This window comes from Candida margitis, assembly GCF_024628925.1.
Source record: "Candida margitis strain CBS 14175 chromosome Unknown scaffold4, whole genome shotgun sequence".
NCBI lineage: Eukaryota > Fungi > Ascomycota > Pichiomycetes > Serinales > Debaryomycetaceae > Lodderomyces > Lodderomyces margitis.
The window spans coordinates 241650-266799 of record NW_026261813.1 but is presented as its reverse complement, the minus strand read 5'-3'; the positions used below and the strand labels follow the sequence as shown (position 1 = coordinate 266799).

Below are 25150 nucleotides of genomic sequence, written 5' to 3'. Positions count from 1 at the left end.
TAATGAGTCGGAAAAGCATCGGGTCCCAAAAACAAAAAAGAAGAAAAAAATCTTAGATCTTGGTGCGGCGAGATTCTACAACTTAGAGATGATGATAGCCCGAATAAAGTATTGATAAATGCTCTCCCCGTTTATAATACACATAACTATACGAATTGAAATAATGCTAATAACAGGAATACTTACCTTATTTGAAGTTCCAAAATCTCTTAAGACCCTGCAAGTTTTCCTTGGCCAATTCGAATGACGATTTCTCAAAAATCTCATCGATTTCCTCCAAAGTCTTTCCCTTGGTTTCAGGCATGAACAAAACTTGGTAAAAGAAACCCAAGAATGCAATACCACCATAGAATCCAATAGTCAAACCGGTGTATGTGAGCGCCTCTTTCATCCTGTTGAAGTTGTAGGTTACTGTGAAAGACCATACATACAACAAAGCTGAACATAACGTGACACCTTGCGATCTGGTACCAAGGCTGAATGACTCCGATGGGACAACCCATGTTAAACAAGCGTACGATCCAAAGAAGCCCATGTACAAGATAAGACCAGTCAAGTAAACACCTTCTGCTGCAGCCAAATTGGAATCAATAGGAATCAAGTATCCAACACCAACCAAAACTAAACCAATGAAAAATCCAATCAAGTTGTAACCCCATATCCTTCTACCAAATTTGTCCATGTACAAGATAGCTGGGATGGTACCTATAAGTAATGAACCACCACCAACTAAGGACATAAATACAGCATTCTTATCCGAAAACCCAATTTGAGCCATCAAGTCAGAAAGGTAATACATAACGGCATTGATACCGGTCAACTGTCCCAAAGTGATCATGATCAATCCATAAATCAAAGCGCGTCTGTTTCTTGGTACTGTGAATAGTTCTACCCAGGCTTTATATTTCTTTGTTGTCAAACGCACTTCTCTTTCGTGTTCAGCGGCTTGAATCATTTGAAGAAATTCAACTTTACTCCTTCTGTCTTCGATATCTCTTAATCTTGCAAAGACATTAAACGCCTCTCCGTATTTACCCTTTTTGGCAAGGAAACGAGGCGATTCGGGCAAAAAGATCAAACCGATTAACAAGATTGTTGAAAACACCAACGAAGAACCCAACATGTAACGCCATCCAGCATGAGTCGAAATGAAAATTGCTGCAATCGCATAACCCAAAACTTCTCCAAACGCAATGAAAAACTGATAAGCACTAACCAAAACACCTCTTTTATCACTAGGAACTGATTCGGCAATGTAAACATTAACACCACCACCTTCAATACCAACACCCAACCCTAAGATAAACCTTCCCGCATACAACACATTAGTCGAGTTTTTATTGAAAAATGACGACCCAATTTGATTTGGAATTGGAGTAGCAGCACACATAATAGCACCAATAGTGTAAAGAATACACGAGACGGTGATGGCATTCTTTCTACTAAACTTTTGCAATGGGGGTAACAACAACGAACCACCAACAGCTCCAAGCGGCATCAATGCCGAAACTAATGAGTTCTGACTATCAGTGAGGTGCAATTGCGAGTTCAATCCCAATTGGGCACCACTAATAATTGATTGGTCAACACCACTCAAAACACCAGCAAAAGAAGCAAATCCACCCAAAAGATGTACCATATGACTCTTGTTTTTGAAATCGATAGGAATTTCAAATCGTTTCAAGTTTGTCCAAAAGCCACTCTTTTTTTCCTCAGCTGCACCAAGTCCTCTATATTTTTCAAATTCCTCGTCAACATTGAAATTAGCACCTTGTTCTAAGGACCCTTCATCGTATTCAAATTGAACTTTTTCTTGATGAATCTCGCTAGCTTTTTCGATTTCTAAACTAGACATTGTATGATGGCTTGATTGATGAAGTGGATTGAGAATTGAATCAAAAAGATGGGAAATTGTCTTACTTATATATAGTTGTTTTCAAACTACAATAAAAGCTGCAGCGGAGAAACTACCCTCCCCCAATAACGCGTACAAAACCCCAATTTTCCCCATAAGTAGAATCTATTGTTTTTGTTGAATCTTTTATTCACATTCTATAGTGTGGAAAGCAATCGGATTAACTATTTCTCGACCGATCTCCGACATGTATCATACGTTTGTTTTTTTTGGTATATTGTATTGCTTTTGTTTCGCATTAATTAATTAGAGGTATTATTGTTCTTTATACTAGTGGTGGGGGTAATTTTAGGGTTTGTGATTTAATTTTGAAACAATAGAAGAGAAATCTTTTAGGTTTTAGTTTGGGGGATTACTAAAAGAAACACTTTGGAGGCAGGCTGAAAAATTTTTTTTCACTAAACTAATACATTCTCCATTATCTAATTACAAAACTACGTAACCTGGGGTGATGGTTATGAATCTACAGTCAACAGCCGCTTTGCTCTGTTTTAAGTTTAACATTTGTTTTTTCTTTTTGACTTATCGTGTGCTCTCTTCCAATAATAGTTAACATAACTTTACTGAAGTTATTGTGTTCGGATTAATTTTTTCAACTGTGCGAGTAATTCTCCGTAATTAAATAGTTGGTTAATTAGTTCATGCAAAAGAAATAAAAATCGAAAAAAGGAATGTTCTTTTGTACCAAACGTACATACACAATAATGGTGATACTACTAATAGTTAATAATAATAATAATAATAATAATAATACACGACTTCAACTAACAAAAGAAAACAATTAATGTTCATGCACGCCTTTTGAGTGTTTTAATCTGAAGATGAGGTAGTTTTGTTGGGTAAGCAAAAGGTCCTGTGTTAAATGGTAACTCATTTGCTAAATTCAAAGCCTTGTTAGTAAAGAGCATCTGTGTGTACGTGTGTGCGGGGTATGCATAGAATACGGCTTTCATAAACTTCGTGCCAACAAGACGAGTCCCATTATTTCTTTAAACGACTCTACGCTAAAGGTCTTCAATTGTTAATTTTTCCGAATTTCCTAAAGCCCCATATTTGGCCTTGAACTCCTCACTCAAGTGTTCTTTTAATTTCACCATTGAATGTCCAAACGTTTCACTACATTGAGTGCATTTGAAAGGAGTCGATTTAATCATGTCATTCAATACCGTTGTTGATCTTGTGTGCTTTATAAAGTCGGGTTTGTCGGAATCTTGTAGTTCGGCTGAAGAAGTGTCTGATTCCGAGTCGAAATTATCGTTCCGATTTATCATACGGTTGTATGCTTCATTATACAAGGGATTTAATTGTTCAAAATCGACAAAGAATTTCGTGGTGAATGAATTGTAGTGCTTCTTGTTCTTCATTTTGGGGGAGTGGAAATCTTGTGTAATTACGTGGATATGCAAGTTGTTTAATGACGGAATTGAATGTACACCAGCTTTGATAAAGGTATTTCTCAATTCTTGAACTTCTACTGCGTCTTTGATCTCCAATTTCTTACACAAACTCCCAACTATCAAATCTTTTGCCTTTTCAACGTACTCCTCAATCATCTCATATAATTCCTCCCCGCTAAAGTCTTTATATTTCGAGTTAAACGCCTCCAAGGGATGTTTATGAGTCACTTGGGGGTCACGAGGCAAGACCAATACATGACGAATTGATTTGGGAAACATATCTTTGATAATGACTACATTCTCGTCATGGAATAGTACTGAGTCATGCTTCTCTGGCTGATCTATAATCTTTTGGAAGGCGTGGGCAAAGCTCATTGATTTGGTTGAAAAGGATATCAAAAATTGATAAATTTTTATTACTATGCGACGAATTAATTTTGTCTATAAAATATACAGGTACATGCAGATCAAATAAATAACGCCCTTATGCTTTCCTTTTTCTCGTAGTAACAGTTTCATCACCATTGGTAGTTTTGGGCTTGTCGATTGTCGCTGTTGTGTTCAGGGTGGTTGTCTCTTTTTCTCCAGCTTTCTCTCCTTCTTCCCTTTTGGCATTCAACTCTTCGTTATCTTTTAGTTTGACTTGCTGAAGCTCATTGATGAACCAAATAACAGTTCCATACAACAAAGTGGCAATGACTAGCAAATTAACAAAATGTATTGATCTTGTCAAATAAACAAAAGTGGCTAGCGATGTGAGTAATAAAATAAACGAGGCATGGGTGGCCTTGATTAACGCAGGTGTAGTTCCAGGAGTGAATATCGATTCCCACAACTCAACAATAAAAGCCATGATGTATGCTCCCTGTAGATTATTCTCGATGTTAAACACTTGTTGAAGCTTGGAAATTGTTTCTGTTGATGATATTTACGCTTTCTGTCGCGACTGGAACAGCGAGCCAATTTTCACACACACACACACACAGAAGAGGAACCCCGCATACTTTCCTAACATGTGTTCTACCTTCTCATATCAAAAGCTCAATCTGTAACCTGGTTTCAACAGACGCACCGTAGAGTCACAAACCCTAGCTAACCTGTCAGTAAATGACCACTTGTCAGAGTCGTGCATCCTAATCATAAAATGGTAGCGATTCTTCAAAACATTGAGAAATGGCCGATTACAATTTTTTTGCAAAAAGGAATCACTCTCATTAGCAATACTGTTGGCAAAAATTTAGATGTACATATAAAACTTAGACAAGAATATACAAACTACTAATTAATAACCAATGACAACTATGATATTACCAGACGATTCATTTATCAGCGATGACGAAGAGGAATATTGGTATGTACTACATCGTCCAAAAGACAACAAAAAATGATTCCGTACTAACCTTACTCACTAGTCCATTATGTGTTGAAGAGATGGATATATCCGATAAGAACTTCAAACCATGTCCATGTGGGTACCAAATATGCCAGTTCTGCTACAACAATATCAGACTGAATCCCGAGTTGAATGGTAGATGTCCTGGGTGTAGGAGATTGTATGATGATGAAAGTGTTGAATACAAGACTATTAGCCCAGAAGAGTACAAGATCCAGCAGGCAAGAAAAGAGAAAAGAGAGCGTGAGAAGAAGCAGCGTGAAAAGGAAAAGAAGGAACTGGATATGGCCAACAAGAAGCACTTGGCCGGATTGAGAGTTGTGCAAAAGAATTTGGTTTACGTTACTGGATTGAATCCACCTTGTAACCCGGATGAGTTGCACTCTGTATTGAGGTCAGACAAATATTTTGGCCAGTATGGTAAGATTAACAAAATCGTCATCAATAAGAAGAACCCCAATCCTCAAAACTCAGGTAGCCACCACCACCAGAATCCTGGATTGGTGGTATACGTCACTTTTGCTAGAAAGGAGGATGCTTTGAATTGTATAACCGAGCTTGATGGATCATTGTGTGACGGAAGAGTATTGAGGGCGGCACATGGTACTACCAAGTACTGTTCTTCGTATTTGCGTGGCCATCCATGTCCAAATCCAAATTGTATGTTTTTGCATGAACCTGGTGAGGAAGCAGATTCATTCACTAGAAAGGACTTGTCAACTCAACAGGGTATCAAGATGGGTATGACTTCTAGAGCACATACTACATCGTTTGGTGAAGAAACATATATTCCTAATCATCAACTTAGTCAAATGACTGATGAAGACTTGCAACAATATCAGCAACAACACGGCCATTACAATAATAACCACCACGCATCCCACCAACACCCTCACAACGACTTGAATAAGGAACATTTACCAGCCACAGCTCATTGGGCAAATATCAACGGACAAGTTTCTGGTGGCAATTCACCAACCGTCAACAACAACGTCCCTTTAGCCAATTCTGCTGCATTCCCAACCTTGGGTGAAATTGCTCGCGAGAGACAACAGCAACAACGTAAGGAGCCTAAATCTAGAGTTTCAAGTACTAAAATATCAAAAGTTGCCAGTGCCACTCCAGCTGATGAAGTTGACTTGGATGATAACACCGTCATGCCATTCATTGAACTGATTGTGGCAGAAATAAAGTCGTTAGATGAGATCAAGAATGTCAAGTTTAAAAATTTTAGCGATGACAAACCATTGCCCTTGTTTGCATTTGGTGGAGATTTTGCCGATGTTGTTATCAAACCAGACGATGAGAAATTACTAGCACGCCAAGTGATTGAAAAGTACTTGTTGAGACCGATTAAGAACTACCATTTGGCATATCCAAACCATCCGATTATGCAACAACAGACATTGTTACAACGTCAACAACAACAACAGCAGCAGCAAGGTACTCCCGTAGCACCGGTTGCTCAATTGCAAGAAAAGACAGATGAACAACTCTTGTTGTTACGTCAATTACAACAACAACAACAATTGCAACAATTACAGCAGCAACAGCAACAGCAACAGCAACAGTTGAATCAATTAAATATGATCAAAAGTGGTGACCGCGTCAATACATCGACCCCACCACCACCAGGGTTATTCACCGGCAGAACACCAACTGCTCAAAACGAGATTCCATTGAATGCTTCTGGTGCTCCACAACGTACTTCATCACAATTGTTAACACAATTAATGAGCAAGAAATGATTTATATTATACATATAACGATGTAATTATTATTATTATACACGCCAATAAAACAAAGGGTCCGCCTTTTCTTAGAATTATTTGACAGTTAGAGTAGAGACAAACCGTAGTAAGAATATGTATTGAATCTATACAACATTAGCAGAACTAAAACGAAAAGCCCCTCGATTATCATCATCTCTTAATCTCCCCCCACTCTTGCTTTGTTAATTTTCTGTTTCCGGCCCCCTCTTTTTTTCGACTTCCCCTGATCATTATCTTCAAGCAAGGTTGGTCTCAATTCATATATCCGTTCATCCAACAACCGCCACTGTTGTTTCGGATTCTGTACTTCATAACTAAGAATAATTTTGCCCGCCTCACGCGCATTCTCGGTGATTTCTTTACGAATGATCGCCAATCTTGGCGCCACAGCCACCAACTCATTATAGTATATTGAATCTTCAATCTGACGGATCTTGTCGTGGATAAATTTCAATTTGGTTTGCGAGAGGGTGACATCGGTGATGGGTGGTTTGTTGGTTTGTTGTTGCGTTTCCAAGTATGATTTGCATACATTGTATTCGTAGACTAATTCGTCGAGTTTGATCAAGATGTAGTAGAGGGGTTGTTGATGGTGGGAGAAATCTGGCTTGAGGGCTCGGTATTGCTTTATTAGTGAATCTTTGCGTTCCAAGTATCCATTGAGTTTTCTTTGTGAGGACATGACAGAAGTGTAGAGAGGATGGGGACGATTTAAAGAACTATGGTCTTGATATGTGGGTGGTTTTGAGCTGGGCTGTAATTTTGGTGTAGGTGTTTGGTGAGATGTGTATGTGTATGTATACGTGTATGTGTATCTGTTTGAGTTCGAGTTTTCAGTTTTCAGTTTCGGAGACTTTCTCTTGACGAAATTTCTTGACGCGCGATTTGTATTTTACATCTCTCAAATCTATATTGTCTCTACTTACTGTATGCTATTTACAACATCTTTGCATTTACCACATAATGATTCTGGTTCAGATGCAGTGAATTTCCAACACCTGCCACACTTGTGATCATCTGAAAGTTTCACAGAAACACCAACTTTGTCACCGTTGATGTCTACAGTTTGTAAATTATCCACATCGACTGCACCGCCATTCCCATTTTCAACAAGAGTTGTTTTGGAAACCAAAAACATGTCATCGAGGTATGATTCATTCCGTTTGAGGAACTCAAACAATGATGAGTTGTTATTGCCCAGTGTATTCGTCAAGACGATTTCCAACTCTAATTTATTCTTAAAGAAACTATTCTGCTTCAACGTCTCAATCTCCTTGTAAATCTCATCTCTCAATTTGAAAAACGCACTAAATTGCAAATCCAAGTCGTGGTTGACATACGATTGGGGTAATCCATAAGTACTCCAAGGTTCCTTAAATGGAGAGTCAGTTACATTCTTGTTGATTTTAACATACTCATCCCAAACTTCTTGTACTGTCAATGGTTGAATAGGAGCCAAGATCCCAACATACGTTTTCAAGATCTCATTCAATACTGTTTGTATGGCTCGGCGTTTAATTGAGTCGGACTTGTCAGTATACAAGCAGTCTTTAGAAACGTCAAAATAAATAGCACTCAATATCGAATTGACATGGGAATTAACCGAACTAACAACGCGAGAAAAATTGTATGACTGGTAATAACCAGCACAAGTCAATTGTAATTGATGCAATGTGTGTAGGATGTACTTGTCCAAATCACTCAACTGGCTATATTCAACAGGAGTTGCAAAATCGTACAAATTTCCCAAAAGGTATTTAAATGTAACGCGATATTTCTTACCCACCTCACTGACCCTAGTCAACACCTCTGGGTGGAACCCGACATCCTGCTGGTAATTTGACGATGCTGCCCATAATCTCAACCCATCGGTACCCAAAAGTGGCGTCCAAGGTTTCTTGCAACCTTCAATTGCTTCATGTGGGGCAAAAATATTCCCCTTAGTCTTGGACATTTTCTGTCCATGTGCATCAGTGATAAATCCATGAGTAATTACCGCCTTGTAAGGTGCAACTGGCTGGAATGTGGTGCCTTTTTCACCAGAGTAAATCACCTTGTTTAATAAAGATGACTGGAACCAGCCACGATGTTGATCACTTCCTTCAAGATACACATCAGCCAATGGTTCTGTAGTCTCGTTACATTGTTCAATCTTATCACGCAACGTGGTCCAAGAGGTACCGGAGTCAAACCAGACATCCATCGTATCTTGGCCCTTGTAGTATTTAGTTCCCGACATATTTGACGGCAACCAACGACTTATATCTGATTCTTTGACAAACCATTCATCAGAACCAAACTCGTCAACCTTGTTGATTATGTGATTAATCACATCCAAGTCCATTACTGGCTTATGTGTATCGGCATCGTATACAATTGGTAACGGAACTCCCCACGATCTTTGTCTTGAAATACACCATTCGTCTCTATTCTCAATAAATGACATTAACCTGTTGTATCCACTTGTCGGATGGAACTCCACCTTGCTCAATGCTTCCAAAGCAAATGGCTTGATCTTATCAACGTTAACAAACCACTGGGGAGTAGCGCGTTGGATGACTGGCGTTTGTGATCTCCAATCATAAGGATACGAATGAATAAAATTCTTGTTGAGATTGTAAATCATATCATGTTGTTTCAACACATCAACACACAACATATTCGATCTAATTTCATTCACTTTCAACGGACCCAATTTTTGGAAACCCGGTGGAAGTTCATCAACAATGTATTTCCCCCTGTTATCAACACAAGAAGAATCAATCTTGATGCCATTTTGTTTGGCAACGATGTAGTCTTCACGTCCATGGGCTGGCGCATTGTGGACTAAACCAGTACCAGCTGTACCGACAACATGGTCACCATGTATCACCGGTCTTGGCACATCATCCTCGGCTGCTGGGTTAACATATTGTACACCAATCAATGCGGCACCAGGAATATCGACATCAATATGGATGTACTCCAGATCTAATCTGAGTACATCATCAACCAAAGTCTTGGCAACTACTAGCACCTCGTCGTTTTTCTTGATGAGTGTATATGTCAAGTTTTCACTCACGCAAATCGCTCTATTTGCCGGTATGGTCCATGGCGTACTCGTCCAAATCAACAACTTGACATGATCATTTGGCGAAAGCAGATGATGGCTATTCTGCCTCACGATACTTGCAAATTTATCTTCATTTACAACGGGGAATTTAACATAAATCGCTACTGACTTGTGTTTGTCATTATATTCCAACTCAGCTTCGGCCAATGCCGTTTGCGTATCACATCCATACCATACTGGCTTCAACTGTTGGCTCAATAGGCCATTTTCAACCAACTTGCTAAACACTTGCAACTGATTACTCTCAAACTTGTGGTCCATCGTAACATACGGCTTGTTGAAATCAGTCATTATACCGAATTCCAAAAACTCTTGACGTTGTTCATTAATCATGGTCATAGCATACTCTCTACATGCCTTTCTTGTCCCGACTGGATCTTTAAATTCGGAGTTTCCCAATTTGTGTTCCACTTTCAATTCAATGGGTAACCCATGACAATCCCACCCCGGTTGGTATTTGATCAATTTATCTTGATGAATCAACTGGTATCGTATAATGATATCTTTACATATTTTGTTCAACGCATGGCCCACGTGTAGCTTCCCGTTGGCATAAGGTGGTCCATCATGAAGTACAAAAGGTGTGTGGGTAGATTTATGTTGTTGTTGCCAGTGGTAAATGTCGACTCCGGTTCTTTTGATTAGTTCATCACGAGCACTTCCGCGCGGGATCTTGGGACTGAAGTTGGTCTGTGGTAGTTGTAGAGTTTTGGAATATTTTATTTTGTTGAGCTGTGCCGGGCAGGAGGCAAAGCATCTTGTCTGGTGATGCAAAGACCGTAGCATTTGTTGATTGGTTGACAGACTCTTGAGTAAACTGAAAATTTTCTGTTGCAAAAAAAATCCTGTTTCGCACTAGTCAGAGTGGTTTTGGACGGACCAGCCAGTCACCTCACTAGACTGAACCTATGTTTATAGGATAATAAACACACCATTGACAAGTCAAAGAACTAATTACATACAATAATGAACAAAAGTAAATCGTTTCAAAATAGACTTATATTTTTTCTATTTAAATCATCATCTCATTTTCATTCCTTTAAATGAAAAAGACGTATATGTGAGTGTGTGTTTGTGTGGAAGGAATATGTATATACTCTAAATACCCTCTCCGCCCTTCATCTGCTTCTTCATCTTCTTCTCTCCTCTGACTTAGTTGTTAGCTTTGATGTTCTTAACCAACTCAATGTATTTTTCAGTGGAGAATGATTTAGGACGTTCAATTGGCATACCAACACCTCTGTCCAAAATCAATTGTGGCAATACACCGAAGGCTCTAGCAACACCAAACAAAACAGTGTAGAAAGATTCTTCCTTCAAGCCATAGTATTGCAACAAGACACCAGAGTGTGAGTCGACATTTGGCCATGGGTTCTTGGTCTTACCTTGCTTGGTCAATACACCTGGAGCAACTTCGTAAATGTTTGAAACCAACTTGAACAATTCATAGTCTGGCATATGTTTCAAAGCAAATTCTCTTTGAGCTGTGTATCTTGGATCAGTCTTTCTCAAGACGGCGTGTCCGTAACCTGGAACAACTCTACCAGCATTCAAGGTTTCCCACAAGTATTTTTCGATGTTTTCCTTGGAGTAGTCACCGTGCAATTCTTCCTTCAACTTGAACAACCATTCCAAAACTTCTTGATTGGCTCTTCCGTGCAATGGACCAGCCAAACCATTCAAACCAGCAGCCAATGACAACATTGGTGAGGATAATGCTGAACCAACCAAGTGGGTAGTGTGAGCAGAAACGTTACCACCTTCGTGATCAGAATGGATGGTCAAGTATAATCTCATCAATTCCAAAAATTCGGGATTTTCGTAACCCAACAAATGAGCCAAATTGGCACCGTAATCTAATTTACCATCAACTTGAGTTGGTAATTTACCGTCCTTGAAAACATTTCTGTAGATCTTGGCAGCAATAACTGGCAACTTGGCCAATAATGAGATGGAGTCTTCATAGGTATATTTCCAGTAGTCCTTCTTGTTGACACCCTTAGCATAAGCCTTAGCAAACTCGGATTCAGATTCCAAAGCAGTAACAGCAATGGAGAATTGAGCCATTGGGTGCAAATGAGCTGGAGACCTGTCAATCAAGTCTTCAACGTGTTTTGGCAATTCTGATCTGGCAGCCAATTCCTCAGAAAAGGCCTTGGTTTGTGCTTCAGATGGGACTTCACCGGTCAACAACAACCAAAATAAAGCTTCTGGCAATGGTTCACTTCCACCTGGGGCTTTTGGCAATTCCTTTTGAATGTCTGGAATGGTTCTACCTCTGAAACGGATACCTTCAATTGGGTCCAAAACTGAACCTTCCCAAACCAAACCCTTGATACCTCTCATACCACCATAAGCTTGTTCCAACAATACTTCACCAATAACGGTTTTACCGTATTCTTTTTTTAATTGTTTGATTTCTTCAGCTTTTTCTGGAATCAATTCATCCAATCTTTGCTTTAAAGTCTAAATACAAATGAATAAAGTTAGTATAAAGAGATACGTTTTATAAGCCAAATTGGAGACTAGACATAGTCTTTTTCCAATTGGCATGTGAATAGTCTGTCAGTGTGGGGGTGATTAATAAACATACTGGTTCAGCAGTGGCATAAGTTCTAACTGACTTAACAGCGTTTCTAGCCAAGGTTGATGAACGTTGAAAAGTTCTCAATGAAGACATTGTAGTAATAGTAATGATAGATATATATAAATAAGTTTTGAATTTAACTAAAATGTAAAAGACAAAAGTTCAATTCAATTTTAAAAGAAGAAGAAAAATTTTCTAGTTTTAAAATCAAAAGAAGGAAATTTGAAGGGATATTTAAATTGAATTTTATTTAATCAATTGTTTAAATGAAAATGTTTTGCTTGTTTGTGTGTGTGGGTTGTGTGTGTTTTGAAGAAAGAAAAAAGAAAAAAAAAAAAATGTCTGCATTTTGGTTCGTTTTTTGTGTACAAAGCCTTAATTAAATGTCGCATTGTCTTGTGTTACATCATTAGACAATGTGTTATTTTTTTTTTATGCCGATGCCGACACACATACAGACACACACTTTGAGAGAGAAATGCTGCTACCCGCAAAGACCGAGGAAAGAATTACATGACTGTAAATAATATACATTTACACTGTTGCATGAGTGTCAATAGCAAATCCCACTTCTTTCATATGTTAAGATAAGCACCAGATGAGTGCAATTCCCACTTCCAAAGAGTCACATGGGTTGCTTTCGGAGAATAAAACCCACCTCTATTGTAAAAGGACGTTAATATGAAATTGAAATGTCGCTTGAGATAAAATTGCCTCAACCAATGAAATTACACTATCGTGGGATTGGTGGAATATTACACAAAGTATCTGGATTTTTGGTACACACACGACACACACTCTCTCTCAATTTATGTTCTTTTTTTTTCAGCAACCCACCACGACCTTTTCTTTAATATATACTCGGTTAAATAACTTTTCTCACAAGCAAAAATTGACCGAGCAAGAAGCACAATGAATAAAACCGTTGTGAAAAAGTATGTGAAACTGGTTTATTTTTATAAATTCGACTGCTCTATCAAAATCTTTATTGTGGTTGTCAATTGCGAAATACGAAAAACCCTTAGTGGTTATGAGAGAGCAGTAAGTAGCTATATCATTGGTCTACTCTGAAACTGTATTGTTCTTAGTTATTTGGTATGGCAAATTGCAAAAAAGAAAAACTGAAAATAAACTTCTACTTCGCGAACAGCAAAGGTAGGAAGTTAGGAAATATTTACTCTGAAAACACACCTACAACTGAGAGACCGCCGATTGACTTGGATAGATGGTTTATAGTCTCTTCCTCGTTGGGACAACTCCTACTAAAGGTGTTTGTTATGAATCATCTGCCACACTTTCAAAAAGTCGTGCATTTCTTTATTAAAAACTTTAAAGAAAACGTTTTTTAAATAAAAATAAATTGCACTTAAAACTTAGATTAAAACTTAGATTAAAACTTAGATTAACTAATGGATTGGCTCTTGTTCCCCCGGGTAAAAAAGGAACAGTATGAAACTACTGCTTCTACTATGATCAGAAGTGTGGGGGTGGTGGTATGTCCATCTCAATTTATCTTCAGTTTTTGGTTTTTGTTAATCTGCTGGTGAAGAGCTGAATTAACTTTACCTTATAATTCCTGACCAATCGGAGTGCATGAAAAAAAAAACAGTCTACTATAAAAATGTCGCTCAGACTATTTTTATTCTTTTATTTCCCCAGATTTTCGACATTTTTTATTTTGTTTTTTTTTTTCTTCTCTCTTTTTATTATTTTACGTCATTTCTTTCTTTTTCTTCTTGAACAAATTTGGGTCCGACACTACTCTTCAATATCCGAACTTTTACGCGTGAATGACAAAACCACTTCTAAACACTTACTGTCACACAAATAGGGATAACCTCGGAGTTCAATTATAGTTATACTCCCCTTATTTTATAAATTTTCCATGGGGTTTTGTTGTGTAAGTCCTACAACAAAATAGGAGTCTTCTTTCTTTCTTTAGTTGTTGGACTTTTGCCGCCCTACACCCCTTTCTCACACTTACATGAGGTTAAAGGTTAAACTAAAAGTATTGGTTTAGTCAAAAGTTAACAAGATCAAAATATCAACTGATTTCTATTCCGCCTCTGGAGTTCCACATCACATAAAAACGAAAGCCAAATCCATATTTATATAAGACCAGACGAAAAAGAGGCCTCTTCTCTTCAACTACTGTCAGTTGTTAGTTTCTTTAGTGTAATGTTGCTTAATTGATCTTGTCTTTTTCTTCTTGCCCAATATGATAACTTTTGAATACTTTTCTGTCTTCTCATGGAGGACTTCACTTTGCATTGAAAAGGCTAAGAAAAAAATTCTAAAAACAAAATTACACAAACGTGGCTGAAAATCTCGGAGTTTTTTGAAAAATTATCTTTTTGTGGGGGTGGGGCATATACTTTACTTTTACTTTATTTACATTGTACTAGACAAAAAAAATTTTTTAAAATCACCAGATTTGAAAAATGCCATTCTATAATAAAACATTTTACCTTTACCACCTTATTACTTCTATGTCAAACAAAACTAATAATAATCGAGACAGAGAGTTATAGGAAGAAAAGAGAAAATAAAATTGATAACACACATATATTGCATAATTGGGAAAGATATCTAAACTATGTAATTTAAGCTCACCAATCTCTAAAACAAAACCGTTTGGAGTCCTAGGCTAAAGTTTCCTCCCAGAGGGAAGATTATTTTATAACAATAGTTTAAAGGGTCTTTTAATATTTGGTTTTGCTCTTTATAAAATCGTAGTTTGGTCCAAGTTTGGAACCAAAATAATACAAAAAAAAGCAATTAGACATACCTCTTAAATTGGAGCAAGAAGCAGCTAAATAGTTCCTTGCCCTCCAACTGCTATTAAATACCCTTTTAATAATATTTTAGAGATGGGAGACTACGAAATGGCTTACTTATTACTTTTATTGACTACATACAGACTTTATTTGTTTTCTATGTACTGCGCTACCATTAATACCATTTTTCTGCAATTCAAAAAGAAAATTTTTTCCCTGTCTTTGAAAAATTGTATTAAAATAAAACCACAACGAAACCAACGATCAACACCATCCACCAAATAGCGTATATACTCATCAACAAGTTCACTTGTCAATATACGATATCTTGAAAACCAAAGAACTCATTTCTACTTATTGAATTCTTTTTTTATTTTTATTTGTGTCTTTCCATCAGATCAAAGACATTCACATCCCACCATTGATTAACTACCCTCATCCCTTCTTCCTATTTATCTCTTTCTTTCCTTCTTTTCTTTTTTGGGACTATATCTCCGGTTGCATGCCATTTCTAATCTAGGTGTACTCGGTAAACGAATCCCATAAATCAAAAGAGGCATTATAACAGAGAGATCAATCGAGGTTTAACGCCAACTCTTTTTTTGCAAAAAAGGGAGTAATGGATTGATCTTTTTGAAGGTGCCTTACATCTTTACTTGTACTTTGATGTACACTGTAGATATATGTTCATAAATAAGTTATAAATAATTTGAAAAGCTATACATATATAAGCTTCGTTACATGCTGCTCTTTTATACCGATTGGCCAATAAATTGTCTCACTTTAGGACCGACCATTTTCCGCTTATACATATCATCATCAGCTTCACCTCGACCAACAATACACTTTAGTTTAAACTCACAATAATTGCATTTGGATTTAGAATCAGCAAATTGAGGCACAAGTTTACCTAACCAAAACTTACTAGCCTCGTCAACTTCTGCTTGCAAGTCTTGTTCTTGATACTGATACTGCCTGATTTCAAACACTTCATGTTTCAACGCATTGTGGTACTCAACAGTGGTTAAATTATCAGTAAAGTTGTTAAAGAGATGCAATAATTGGGCTGATCTTGCTGCCAAGTATCGTAGTGTTGGTGGGGTCTGCCATGTTTTCAAAAGGGGCTTCATGTAATGCGAATAAGGAAATTGTTGTTTGGACTGTTGCGGCTCTAATTGGTCTAGCTCGTTGAGGTACGATTGGTTTGACGGAGTGGTGAAGGAGAAGTCGTTGACATTTTGAAATAACAAATCGAATCGGAAAGCATCATGTTTTGTCAGTGCTGAGCCAAGGGGTATACTGTCTAGTCCCAGTCCCTCGATTTTCAAACCAGCTAGAGATTGACTCAACTTGTTCAACTTAAGGTCCTCATCAAACGGATCAAACCCAAGCGGTTCACCATTACTCAATTTAACAAAATCATTATAAAACAAATTATGATTCAATCGCAACATTTGCAACACTATAAAGGGGCTCAACGGTTTATCAATATCCAAGTTGCGTTTCATTGCGTTCTCGATAAACCCGCGATACGTGAAGGGGGCATCTTTAGACAACGTATCAAAGAATCTGCGATAAAGAAACGTTTGCACCTTGGCACCGGCTACAACTGATTGTTGATAAGGTACACTATTGTCACTGCGGGTCTTGACGTCGGATATAACAAGGGATAAATTATCATTTCGATTATACTCAGCAAGCACTTTTGCTGCCTCAGGCATAAACCTCGTCAAATCAATCATGAGTTTACTTCCAGCTCTATCTTTATCAAATTCAAACTCCATCATATTTTGCATCTCGGTAAAAAACGTCAAATCAGTGGGGTCTTTATGATTTTTAAACTGGAATAAATCAACAATGGCAGAAACAAGAACTGAATTGTCCAATGCCAGAGCACCATCGCGGGGCTCAATAAATTTAGCTTGATTCAAATTGATATAGCCATGAATGGGGATTTCTCTAGCTTTTGCATTTGTTAATAATGCAAATAACCGAGAAATAACTTTATGCGACCATTCATTGGCCAACAAGTCTTCCTGGGAGACAGACTTCATTTCATCCAACAACTCAACAACTTCCTTACCATTTTGTCCTTTGGAAAGAGCATCTGCTGGCACCTTTTGTCTCCTCTTCAACTTCCCCGTTTTACCCAGCAACGCCTTCTTCAAAGCATCAGCCTTTTGAGAAACAAAAGTCAACAAATCCAGCAAGTCAATCAGAGGATGCGTTTCTTCTTCCAAAGCGGCGTGGTAGCGACTTCCTTGCTCCATGGCTTCTGAAGGTGGCGATCGCAACGATCCAGAATATATCTTGTAGTACTCGCGTGCTTGACACCAGTTATTGACTAAAATTCTCGTTACTGATAAGCGTGGCGATTGGATAATGGTTGGATCGGCATTATGCTTGCTAAAGAATGTAAATGGAATATTATCTCCCGGAAGCGGACTGACAATGGGTAAGTTTGCTGAATGGGACAAGTTCCAATTATCATAAATGTTGCTTAAGCTTTCATTGTTTGCAAAAAGAAGTTCGTCTTCTGTTTGAAGTGGTGATGGTGAGGTTGCTTTAGCTCCACCTTTCTTTGATTTCGTCACCAGTTTGGTTTTTCGTGTCTTTGTTGCTTTCTTTTCAGCGTTTTTTGCAGCTGTCTCTGACAGTTGTTGCACTTGCCTAATTATAGCCTGAGCATACGCCTCTTTTTCTTTCTCATTGAGATGTGCTTCGAAGTCACGTATTTGTGCCTGGGTGAACTTGGGCCTCTGTTTTTCAATCTTGAACAAATCATCATCATAGCCTGGTTTATGCAAAACGCGAGTATCATCTCCCTGCGAGATCGCCTTTGCTTTCTTTTTCTTACCTCTTTCTCCTCCTGTCAACGATGAACCAAAAGTATCTTCCAATGCAAGATTTCCCAATGAATCACAAGCACCTTCAACTTCCACTTTTAACATAGCAGCACTCATGGTTTTGTCTTGATCGAAAGGGACTGGTTGTACTTGACGACTTACGCGTGCTTTTGACTGCAGGATGAATCGGTGCGGAACTAGTTGCCTCCGATATGATGTTATGCGCAACCTGTTAAAATTGTTGTGGAGTAGTTGTTTGTTAATTTGTCTGTTTGTCATAGAATCGCGTTAATTTAGGTCCCTTTGCTTCTTTCAGTGATAGTCTGTCTGATGGACCTCCTTGAGCTTAACCTTTGACACTTTTGGGAGATGATAAGTGGACACGATGGCGTCGTTATATATACACCAGTGACTACGAAGTATAAAGTCTTTGTACAATATCCGCGTTGATCTTCAGTACTGTTATGATCAAACGTGAATCAGATATGTTTCGTAGGTTGGTCATATGCTTGTGGAGTAGTGTGAGGGTCCATAGCTGGTGCCATATCGTGTTAATAATTTTTTTTTTCTTCTGCGCGGCTTATATATGAAGAGTTGCCCGATTTGGATGCGACAATAGATATGTCTTGAAGCTATCGTGCAACAATGAATTGACACACTGTTCCAGCATTTATTACCCAGTGTCAGAGTGTCAAGCACTGTATGAAACATTTATAAGCTAAACAAAACTGAGACTCTACCAAAACATAGCTGTGAAGCATAGTTGGAATCAGGCAATGATAACCCCAACAACACAAAATTACCGAAACTTGTTTAACACACCGGATGAGCTGACTAGGTACCAATCAGAGATTTTTCCCATTGTGGCTCTTTCTTAAGACAAGAAGATATATTATATACAATGAAAATCGGGTCCTATGCGTTTTACCAACCAGCTTTTGGTGAAACGGATTAGAAAATCGCACGACTTAAAGTACACATACACAATCACTAGGTCGTAGGAATCGTAGTTGAATAATCAAAACTTCTAATACTTTTGTCTTTTCCTAAATAAACAATTTAGTTAGTTGTTGTCTACAATAGACGTTGGGCAAGGTTTGCATATAAAGTACTGGAAGCATTCAATACCCTGCGTGTTGATAACTTGCACATTGATGGTGCTTTTCACTTGCCAAACTTTCGTGGAGAACTTATCTAAGCTTACTGGTTGATTTTGTCCACCTTTTAGACTAAAAAAAATGGATTTCAATCCTATAAACATTGTGTAAAATAACAGCAGAGGTGGGAAGTGACTTTTTTTACTCACTCTTCAACTTTACTTCTTCAAGGTCCTTCTGACTCTTTTGTTTTCTATTGGAAACACTATTGCCACATATGACTGAAGGTCTAGAACAGTCTGTTTTTAGTATACAATATAGTTGTATTCGGACTTCAAATGGAGTTCAGTGTAATCCTTTAATGGTGGTTTCCTTTAATAGCACAATAATTTTTGATTAATCAATAATTTAACCTAATTGGGTATGAACAGTATTGTTGCGAAAAAAAAAATAGGCCCAAATAAATACGCGTTGGAACTTACATAAAATTTTCAGTAATTTAACCTAAATGGGAATTAGTTATCTCGAACACTCTCGCAACTTTAATAGTTGCTATTTTAAGTATACAGATTGCTATAGTAGGCGTTCTGCATCTGTGCAACAAACCATGCAAGAAAAGATCATCAAATGATCAGCAGCGTATCTTACTTTATAATGTTTTCACTATAGAGAAGAGGAAATGGGCAACTAACTTTTCGTGGACACTTTGAAACAAAGGGAGACATAGCGCTAATAGCTGTACCTATTCAAGGCACTGGCTGGATCTTGCATATATGTACAATTAATCTTCCCGTAATATTCTTCTAAGTCGTATGATGTAAGAATGCAGGAGTGAGGACTACAAAAAGTCATAATTTAACCCAATTAGGAGTGCTAAGTAGTTAAAAAAAAGCACTGTTTATAAAAGCTAAAAATAAACTATTTTGAGTTATAGCTCCTCTTTTCCAATAAAGCAGTTCTCATCTTTAGATTCAAATATTGACATGATGAAGGAAATAAAATATTTACGAAGATTTTATTAATAGTATACAATAACGTATACAGACAATCCCTAGGCAAACTTACTCTTGGATTGCAAAATACGTTCAAACACACACACACACGCACACATTATTGTGCGTCATCTCAGGTGGAATGAATAGAGTGCTAGTTTTTATTGTAATTAGGTTGATTCTTTAGGCAGAAATTTTGATGTATTTTTTTATTATGTTGACTCCATTATTATTCGTTCAAATTCTTCTCCTTCATTTAATAATAGTGTACCTCTATCCAGCCTCTTACACTGATCAAACTCCACGTATACACAATTACTTCTTGTATGTGCCTGTTTTACAAGACTTTCCACAAACGCGTATCGAAGTATGGTTTGTAGCCAGTGTTTGTGATAAATATCTCTTTATTTGTTTGTTACCCCTTTCACAATCGTTTAGGGTTTATACATACTGTTTGGGCCTGAAAAAACTTTGCACAAAAGAAGGACAAGGTAAAGAGATACTTCTTATGAATTTGGAAATATTACACAAAGAATGAGTTATCATCCGTAATATCCATTTAACTATAAACTATATACTACTCGACATAACACACAAGCATGCATTAATAGCAGTTTTGGATAGACGTGATGCATACACACAGGAGTATATTTGAAGTGCGATTGGGGGTTGCGTAAAATATAGTGATTAGACCTTCGTGAGTTATTGGAAACTACAACCTTTAACAACAATATCTCCTGACACAATTCTCTCCTTTTCTCCTTAGAGTGCAGAACTAATGTGATAGACTAAAGAGAGGTAAGACTTGAAGTATCATAAGATACAAAGTAGTAGTAGTAGTAGTAGAAAGAGTAGTAGTAGAAAGTAGTTGCTGTCTTTAGTTGTTTCTGATAATTGTTACTATAATTATATAATAAATTACGTAATTATTATGTCAATGTTTTTTGATTATTATTCAACAATAAAAAAATAAAAAAAAAAAAATAAAAATAAAAATTTCCAACAAAAATTAAAACCCTTTGTCTCTAGTGTCCCAAAAAATTAGAAAAAAAATAATTAGACTCAAGATACTTCTTCTTCTTCTTGTTTCCGTATTTGCCTGCTTTCATCAAAGCTAACTTGTACATCAGTACTGTCATTCTGTTATAGCAAAAGAAAACAGTTAAAAAGGAGTCAAGAAAAGAGGCAAAGAGAGAAAGAGAGTTACAAGGCTCAAAAATATTTTCAGGAACAAACTTTCAACACACGCGTCTGTTATTTTACATCACAGCCACTCAAAGCAACTACTGATTAGTACGACTATTGCTTTACTTAGAGCAACACATCTTCTCCCTTAATTATACACACACACTCACATATACACAGAACAAAGATAGGCTAAAGACTCCCTACTACTTCTTCGTTTGTTATTCACTCCAAAAAAAAAGTTTCATATTCACGTTTTAATAGAATAGAACACTTGTATCATTTATTTGCATTATTAGACATAGTTTATCATTTTGCATTTCAGTCATAGACTTGTATCAATTCACATATTTTACTTGCATTTCATTTTATTCTATAAAAGACAGCTGCTCACCATGATTAACAAGAACTTAAACTTACATTTGAAATTAAACAAGATGGAATTTAATCAACCATCGATATCAACCCCGTCAGGATTAAATTCACAGCCATACACCCCAATAGACCAAACTTTGAAAACACCATTGGAGGCACCGGGCCAATATCCATTCAACCCCCCACCTTTACACCACCAAAACTCATACAATAATCAAAATACAATACAACAACAACAGTCTCAACAACAGGGCCAGTTTAACCAAAACTCGTCATTCTATCAAAATCCACAGTACTCTGATTCGGATGATATATTAACTGATATCGATGACCCTGAAGCTAGTAACGACGGTAACAATAGCTCTGCTGGTACGAACAACACGTCACTCAAGAGACCACCATATCCCATGGCAAATGGGATGAAGAATACGTCTATATCGAATTTATCACTCAATGAGATGAACTTGATGAACTACAATGCTCAGCAACAACAAGCACAAGCACAGGGCCAGGTTCAACCAAGTAACGCCTCAATCAGATCCCGTTCATCGCTGTTGAATCTTCGTAAACAATCATTAACAAGAAACAATTCAAATAATTGGCTACACGTGGGCAACATCCATAGTCTTCGTCCTAGAAATAGCAATGCTAGCACAGATTCATTGGATTGTGTTCCAATCCAAACTAATCTTTTCAATGGTGGCGGAGGAGGTTCAAGTGCAAATAGTACACCACCACAATCAGCTGGTATTCAATCTCAATCTCAATCGAATTACTTTCCCCAACAACCATTATCAATCGGTGGTACTATTCAAACACAAACTGCATATTTCCCACCACCACCACCTTCTGAACAGCCCCATGTGAACCAAGAGTATCCAGCTATGACATCATCTCCTTTTGTTCTTCCACTGGCACCTCCACCATTTTTACAAAGAAGTAGATCAGGAGGCGGTGCTGGTGCAGGACCATCAGTGCCATATCATTTAAATACCGAATCAGCTAATGCACAAGCTTTGAATAGTTTAAATGGAAGATCAAGTTTTAATCCAAACACAGGATTCGCTTTAGATTCACCATTTGAACCACAACCACCACATCAACACCCTCAGCCACATCAACAGCAACTGTGGTCCAGCCAGCCATGTGGCCAACAATATGCACAACAATATTCACAACAGTATTCACAACAACGGGCCCTGCTGTTACTGCTGCAACTGCTGCAACTGCTGCTGATACTGATGCTGATGCAAGATGATGCACCAATGGATGAAGCAAGATTTAATAGTAATTTCAATACCAATTACGTTTCATTGAGTGAAAAGAAACGTGATTCGTTGAAATTGAAGAGAGGTATGCATTAAAAAACGGGGTAGTAACAGTGGTGTTGGTGTTGGTTTATAGAACGGGAATGAGACGTAGGTCTAAAGATAGCTGGATATATCACAATATACCTAAATTATAAACTTGTAACTTTCAATATGGATAATGTATTTGTTTTCTACTTCAACTTCTATACTTCAGCAGCTGGTTGTGACATGGTTTCACTTTCTTCCATCTCAGCATCTTGACTACCATCATCATTATCAACACCATCAAAGTTATCAGTTAATAACTGTTCTGAATACTTGATGTTATAAGGTAGATATTTTTCCAAAACAGCTTCCTTTTTAGCCAAATCATCACCATCAACACCATCCTCACCTCCTCTGCCACCATCAGCAACAGCAGCAGAATTACTACCGTCTTTTTTGACCTTCGTTTCAACATCACTAGTTATTGGTTTTACAATGTAATCATTCCACTCACTATTTCGAATATTCGCCACTTTTAAATACAAATCATCCATGGTTTCTCTATTCCCCATATCAGCGTCACTAAACTTGTTATTACTACCTTCTTGTTCTTCTTGTTGGTTTGTTTTACGGGTAAGCAAATCATCTTCAAATGCATCAGCTATGAATTCACTAGCGTATAGATACTTCAACCTATGACCTAGTTTTAAATCTTTATCTAGTAAATGATTTAACCATTTCAATTTATTTAAATTACTATGGTGAGTTGAGGATAGGTCGTCACCATCTTCTTGTGCATTGTTGCCGTTATTGGTCTTTTTGGAATTAATGTCATTGGCTAGTGTGAATTGAGTATAAAAGTCATGAGGGGTTGGTGGTGGTTGTTGTTGTTGTTGTTGCTTTGTATGTTGTTCCTCATTATTCTCAATCATCTTATTTCTTTCTCCTTCATTGTCCTCCTTCCTCTGCTTCCTTTTAGCAATACCCCTAATTTGGTCGCCATAGTAACTCATCACCCAGCCTTTAAACAGGTTTATCGATTGAGTATTATACTCCAGCTCGTCAAAATATTCGTCGTGTATTCGATTAGCTTGCGTAGCATTAACCAGTCCAATATCAATCATCGCTTGCATTACATCTTGTATTTCAGGCGAGTTGGTTCTTGTTCTTGTTACACTTAAGTTGATGGATTCGGATGTGAGTTTGGTCAAGTAGTTGATGTACAACGATGTGAGGGTATCTAAGGTTGATGGTTTGCATTTGTCAAATCCTTGTGTTTTTAGAATTTGGGCAATTGATATTCGTAGTAGAGAGAAGTAGAACGAATCCTCCATTTGTCAGTGTGTTAGTGATATGGATGTAAATTGTCGATGTGTTTTTCCTCAGTGTTGATATTTTTTGACCTTCTCTCTCTCTTGATTTCAACAATTCAAGAGACTACATTATACAAAACATAGTTTGAACGTATGTAAAAAAAAATTCCGTCTTATTTCACTACTTAACTAGTATACATACACATATATACGCATCCACCACATGGCCACCTCTTTACAACCCTTGTTGTAATCTCTCACCCAACTTCTTACCAGCAAAACTCAAAGCATTAAATAATCCCTTTTCGCTCAAATCAATATTCTTCAAATCAACAACACCAGCAGCCCCCGAGCTCACTGGCGCATTAGTCACTCGTGACACAATAGTGGCTGGATCATACTCAATAATGATGCCTCCATCATCGATAGTCTCATCAATGGCCAACACCACCAAGTCATAGTTCTCAATAACGGTGGTTTTATCAATAGTATTGTTTAACAATATGGTTAACGATTCAACTAGATTGGTCAATGTCGAATACATGAGACACTCATTCTCATTTATGGGTGACACGAGTACTAACGATGTGTCGTTGATTTGTTTATATACAATTAAATTGTTGTCATACAAGAGAATGTCTTGATGAACTTTATTGATCTTGGAGAATAATGATTTTTCAAATTTCAACTGACTGGTTGATTTGGATGAGGTGGCGGATTTAGCCGTCTTGGTGTTGTTGTTGTTGTTGTTGTTGGTATGGTCATTGTCTGTTGGTGGTGTGTAATACTTGGCATATAATCTGTTACCTTCATTGTCTAGTATTAGAAAAGCTGAAACTGTGTATAAAGATACATTTAATGACATTGTAGATGATATATGTGTACAGCTTTATAGGTCTAGTTTGTCGAATTTGGTTTTGTTTTGTTGAAAAAAGAAAAAATTCAACACTTTCAAAACACACACACGGTGTTTAAATAGTTTATATACAGGACATCAGATTGCAAAACACTTGTATCCCACCCAGCCTTTCCCCATTCGATCACAACACAACACAACACAACACTATTTGCCTCCTATAAGCTTCAATCATCAA

General features: G+C 37.4%; 11 protein-coding genes across 11 annotated transcripts; 2 read left to right on the top strand and 9 right to left on the bottom strand. All coding sequences in view use genetic code 12, as the record gives it.

Annotated features, from left to right (window-relative positions):
- Positions 1–187: 187 nt before the first annotated feature.
- Positions 188–1855, bottom strand: HXT5 (Hxt5p; the record flags this gene model as incomplete). The annotated part of the gene is made up of 1 exon (XM_051814978.1): positions 188–1855. One exon carries the CDS (start codon positions 1853–1855, stop codon positions 188–190), a length of 1668 nt encoding a protein of 555 aa, XP_051671504.1.
- Positions 1856–2919: 1064 nt separating this feature from the next.
- CANMA_002862 (uncharacterized protein) lies at positions 2920–3687 on the bottom strand (the record flags this gene model as incomplete). Its single annotated transcript, XM_051814977.1, has 1 exon — positions 2920–3687. The coding sequence occupies one exon, from the start codon at positions 3685–3687 to the stop codon at positions 2920–2922; it is 768 nt and encodes a 255-aa protein (XP_051671503.1).
- Positions 3688–3796: 109 nt separating this feature from the next.
- CANMA_002861 (uncharacterized protein) lies at positions 3797–4165 on the bottom strand (the record flags this gene model as incomplete). The annotated part of the gene is made up of 1 exon (XM_051814976.1): positions 3797–4165. One exon carries the CDS (start codon positions 4163–4165, stop codon positions 3797–3799), a length of 369 nt encoding a protein of 122 aa, XP_051671502.1.
- A 439-nt stretch (positions 4166–4604) lies between these two features.
- NOT4 (CCR4-NOT core ubiquitin-protein ligase subunit) lies at positions 4605–6453 on the top strand (the record flags this gene model as incomplete). Its single annotated transcript, XM_051814975.1, has 2 exons — positions 4605–4663; positions 4725–6453. The coding sequence occupies 2 exons, from the start codon at positions 4605–4607 to the stop codon at positions 6451–6453; spliced, it is 1788 nt and encodes a 595-aa protein (XP_051671501.1).
- A 181-nt stretch (positions 6454–6634) lies between these two features.
- Positions 6635–7159, bottom strand: CANMA_002859 (uncharacterized protein; the record flags this gene model as incomplete). The annotated part of the gene is made up of 1 exon (XM_051814974.1): positions 6635–7159. The coding sequence occupies one exon, from the start codon at positions 7157–7159 to the stop codon at positions 6635–6637; it is 525 nt and encodes a 174-aa protein (XP_051671500.1).
- Positions 7160–7399: 240 nt separating this feature from the next.
- CANMA_002858 (isoleucine--tRNA ligase) lies at positions 7400–10375 on the bottom strand (the record flags this gene model as incomplete). The annotated part of the gene is made up of 1 exon (XM_051814973.1): positions 7400–10375. The coding sequence occupies one exon, from the start codon at positions 10373–10375 to the stop codon at positions 7400–7402; it is 2976 nt and encodes a 991-aa protein (XP_051671499.1).
- Positions 10376–10741: 366 nt separating this feature from the next.
- On the bottom strand, positions 10742–12269 carry CIT1 (citrate (Si)-synthase; the record flags this gene model as incomplete). The annotated part of the gene is made up of 2 exons (XM_051814972.1): positions 10742–12055; positions 12183–12269. 2 exons carry the CDS (start codon positions 12267–12269, stop codon positions 10742–10744), a joined length of 1401 nt encoding a protein of 466 aa, XP_051671498.1.
- A 3436-nt stretch (positions 12270–15705) lies between these two features.
- DEM1 (Dem1p) lies at positions 15706–17916 on the bottom strand (the record flags this gene model as incomplete). The annotated part of the gene is made up of 1 exon (XM_051814971.1): positions 15706–17916. One exon carries the CDS (start codon positions 17914–17916, stop codon positions 15706–15708), a length of 2211 nt encoding a protein of 736 aa, XP_051671497.1.
- Positions 17917–21468: 3552 nt separating this feature from the next.
- On the top strand, positions 21469–22812 carry CANMA_002855 (uncharacterized protein; the record flags this gene model as incomplete). The annotated part of the gene is made up of 1 exon (XM_051814969.1): positions 21469–22812. The coding sequence occupies one exon, from the start codon at positions 21469–21471 to the stop codon at positions 22810–22812; it is 1344 nt and encodes a 447-aa protein (XP_051671496.1).
- A 149-nt stretch (positions 22813–22961) lies between these two features.
- On the bottom strand, positions 22962–24077 carry CANMA_002854 (uncharacterized protein; the record flags this gene model as incomplete). The annotated part of the gene is made up of 1 exon (XM_051814968.1): positions 22962–24077. The coding sequence occupies one exon, from the start codon at positions 24075–24077 to the stop codon at positions 22962–22964; it is 1116 nt and encodes a 371-aa protein (XP_051671495.1).
- A 214-nt stretch (positions 24078–24291) lies between these two features.
- CANMA_002853 (coatomer subunit zeta) lies at positions 24292–24921 on the bottom strand (the record flags this gene model as incomplete). Its single annotated transcript, XM_051814967.1, has 1 exon — positions 24292–24921. The coding sequence occupies one exon, from the start codon at positions 24919–24921 to the stop codon at positions 24292–24294; it is 630 nt and encodes a 209-aa protein (XP_051671494.1).
- Between the last annotated feature and the right edge of the window lie 229 nt (positions 24922–25150).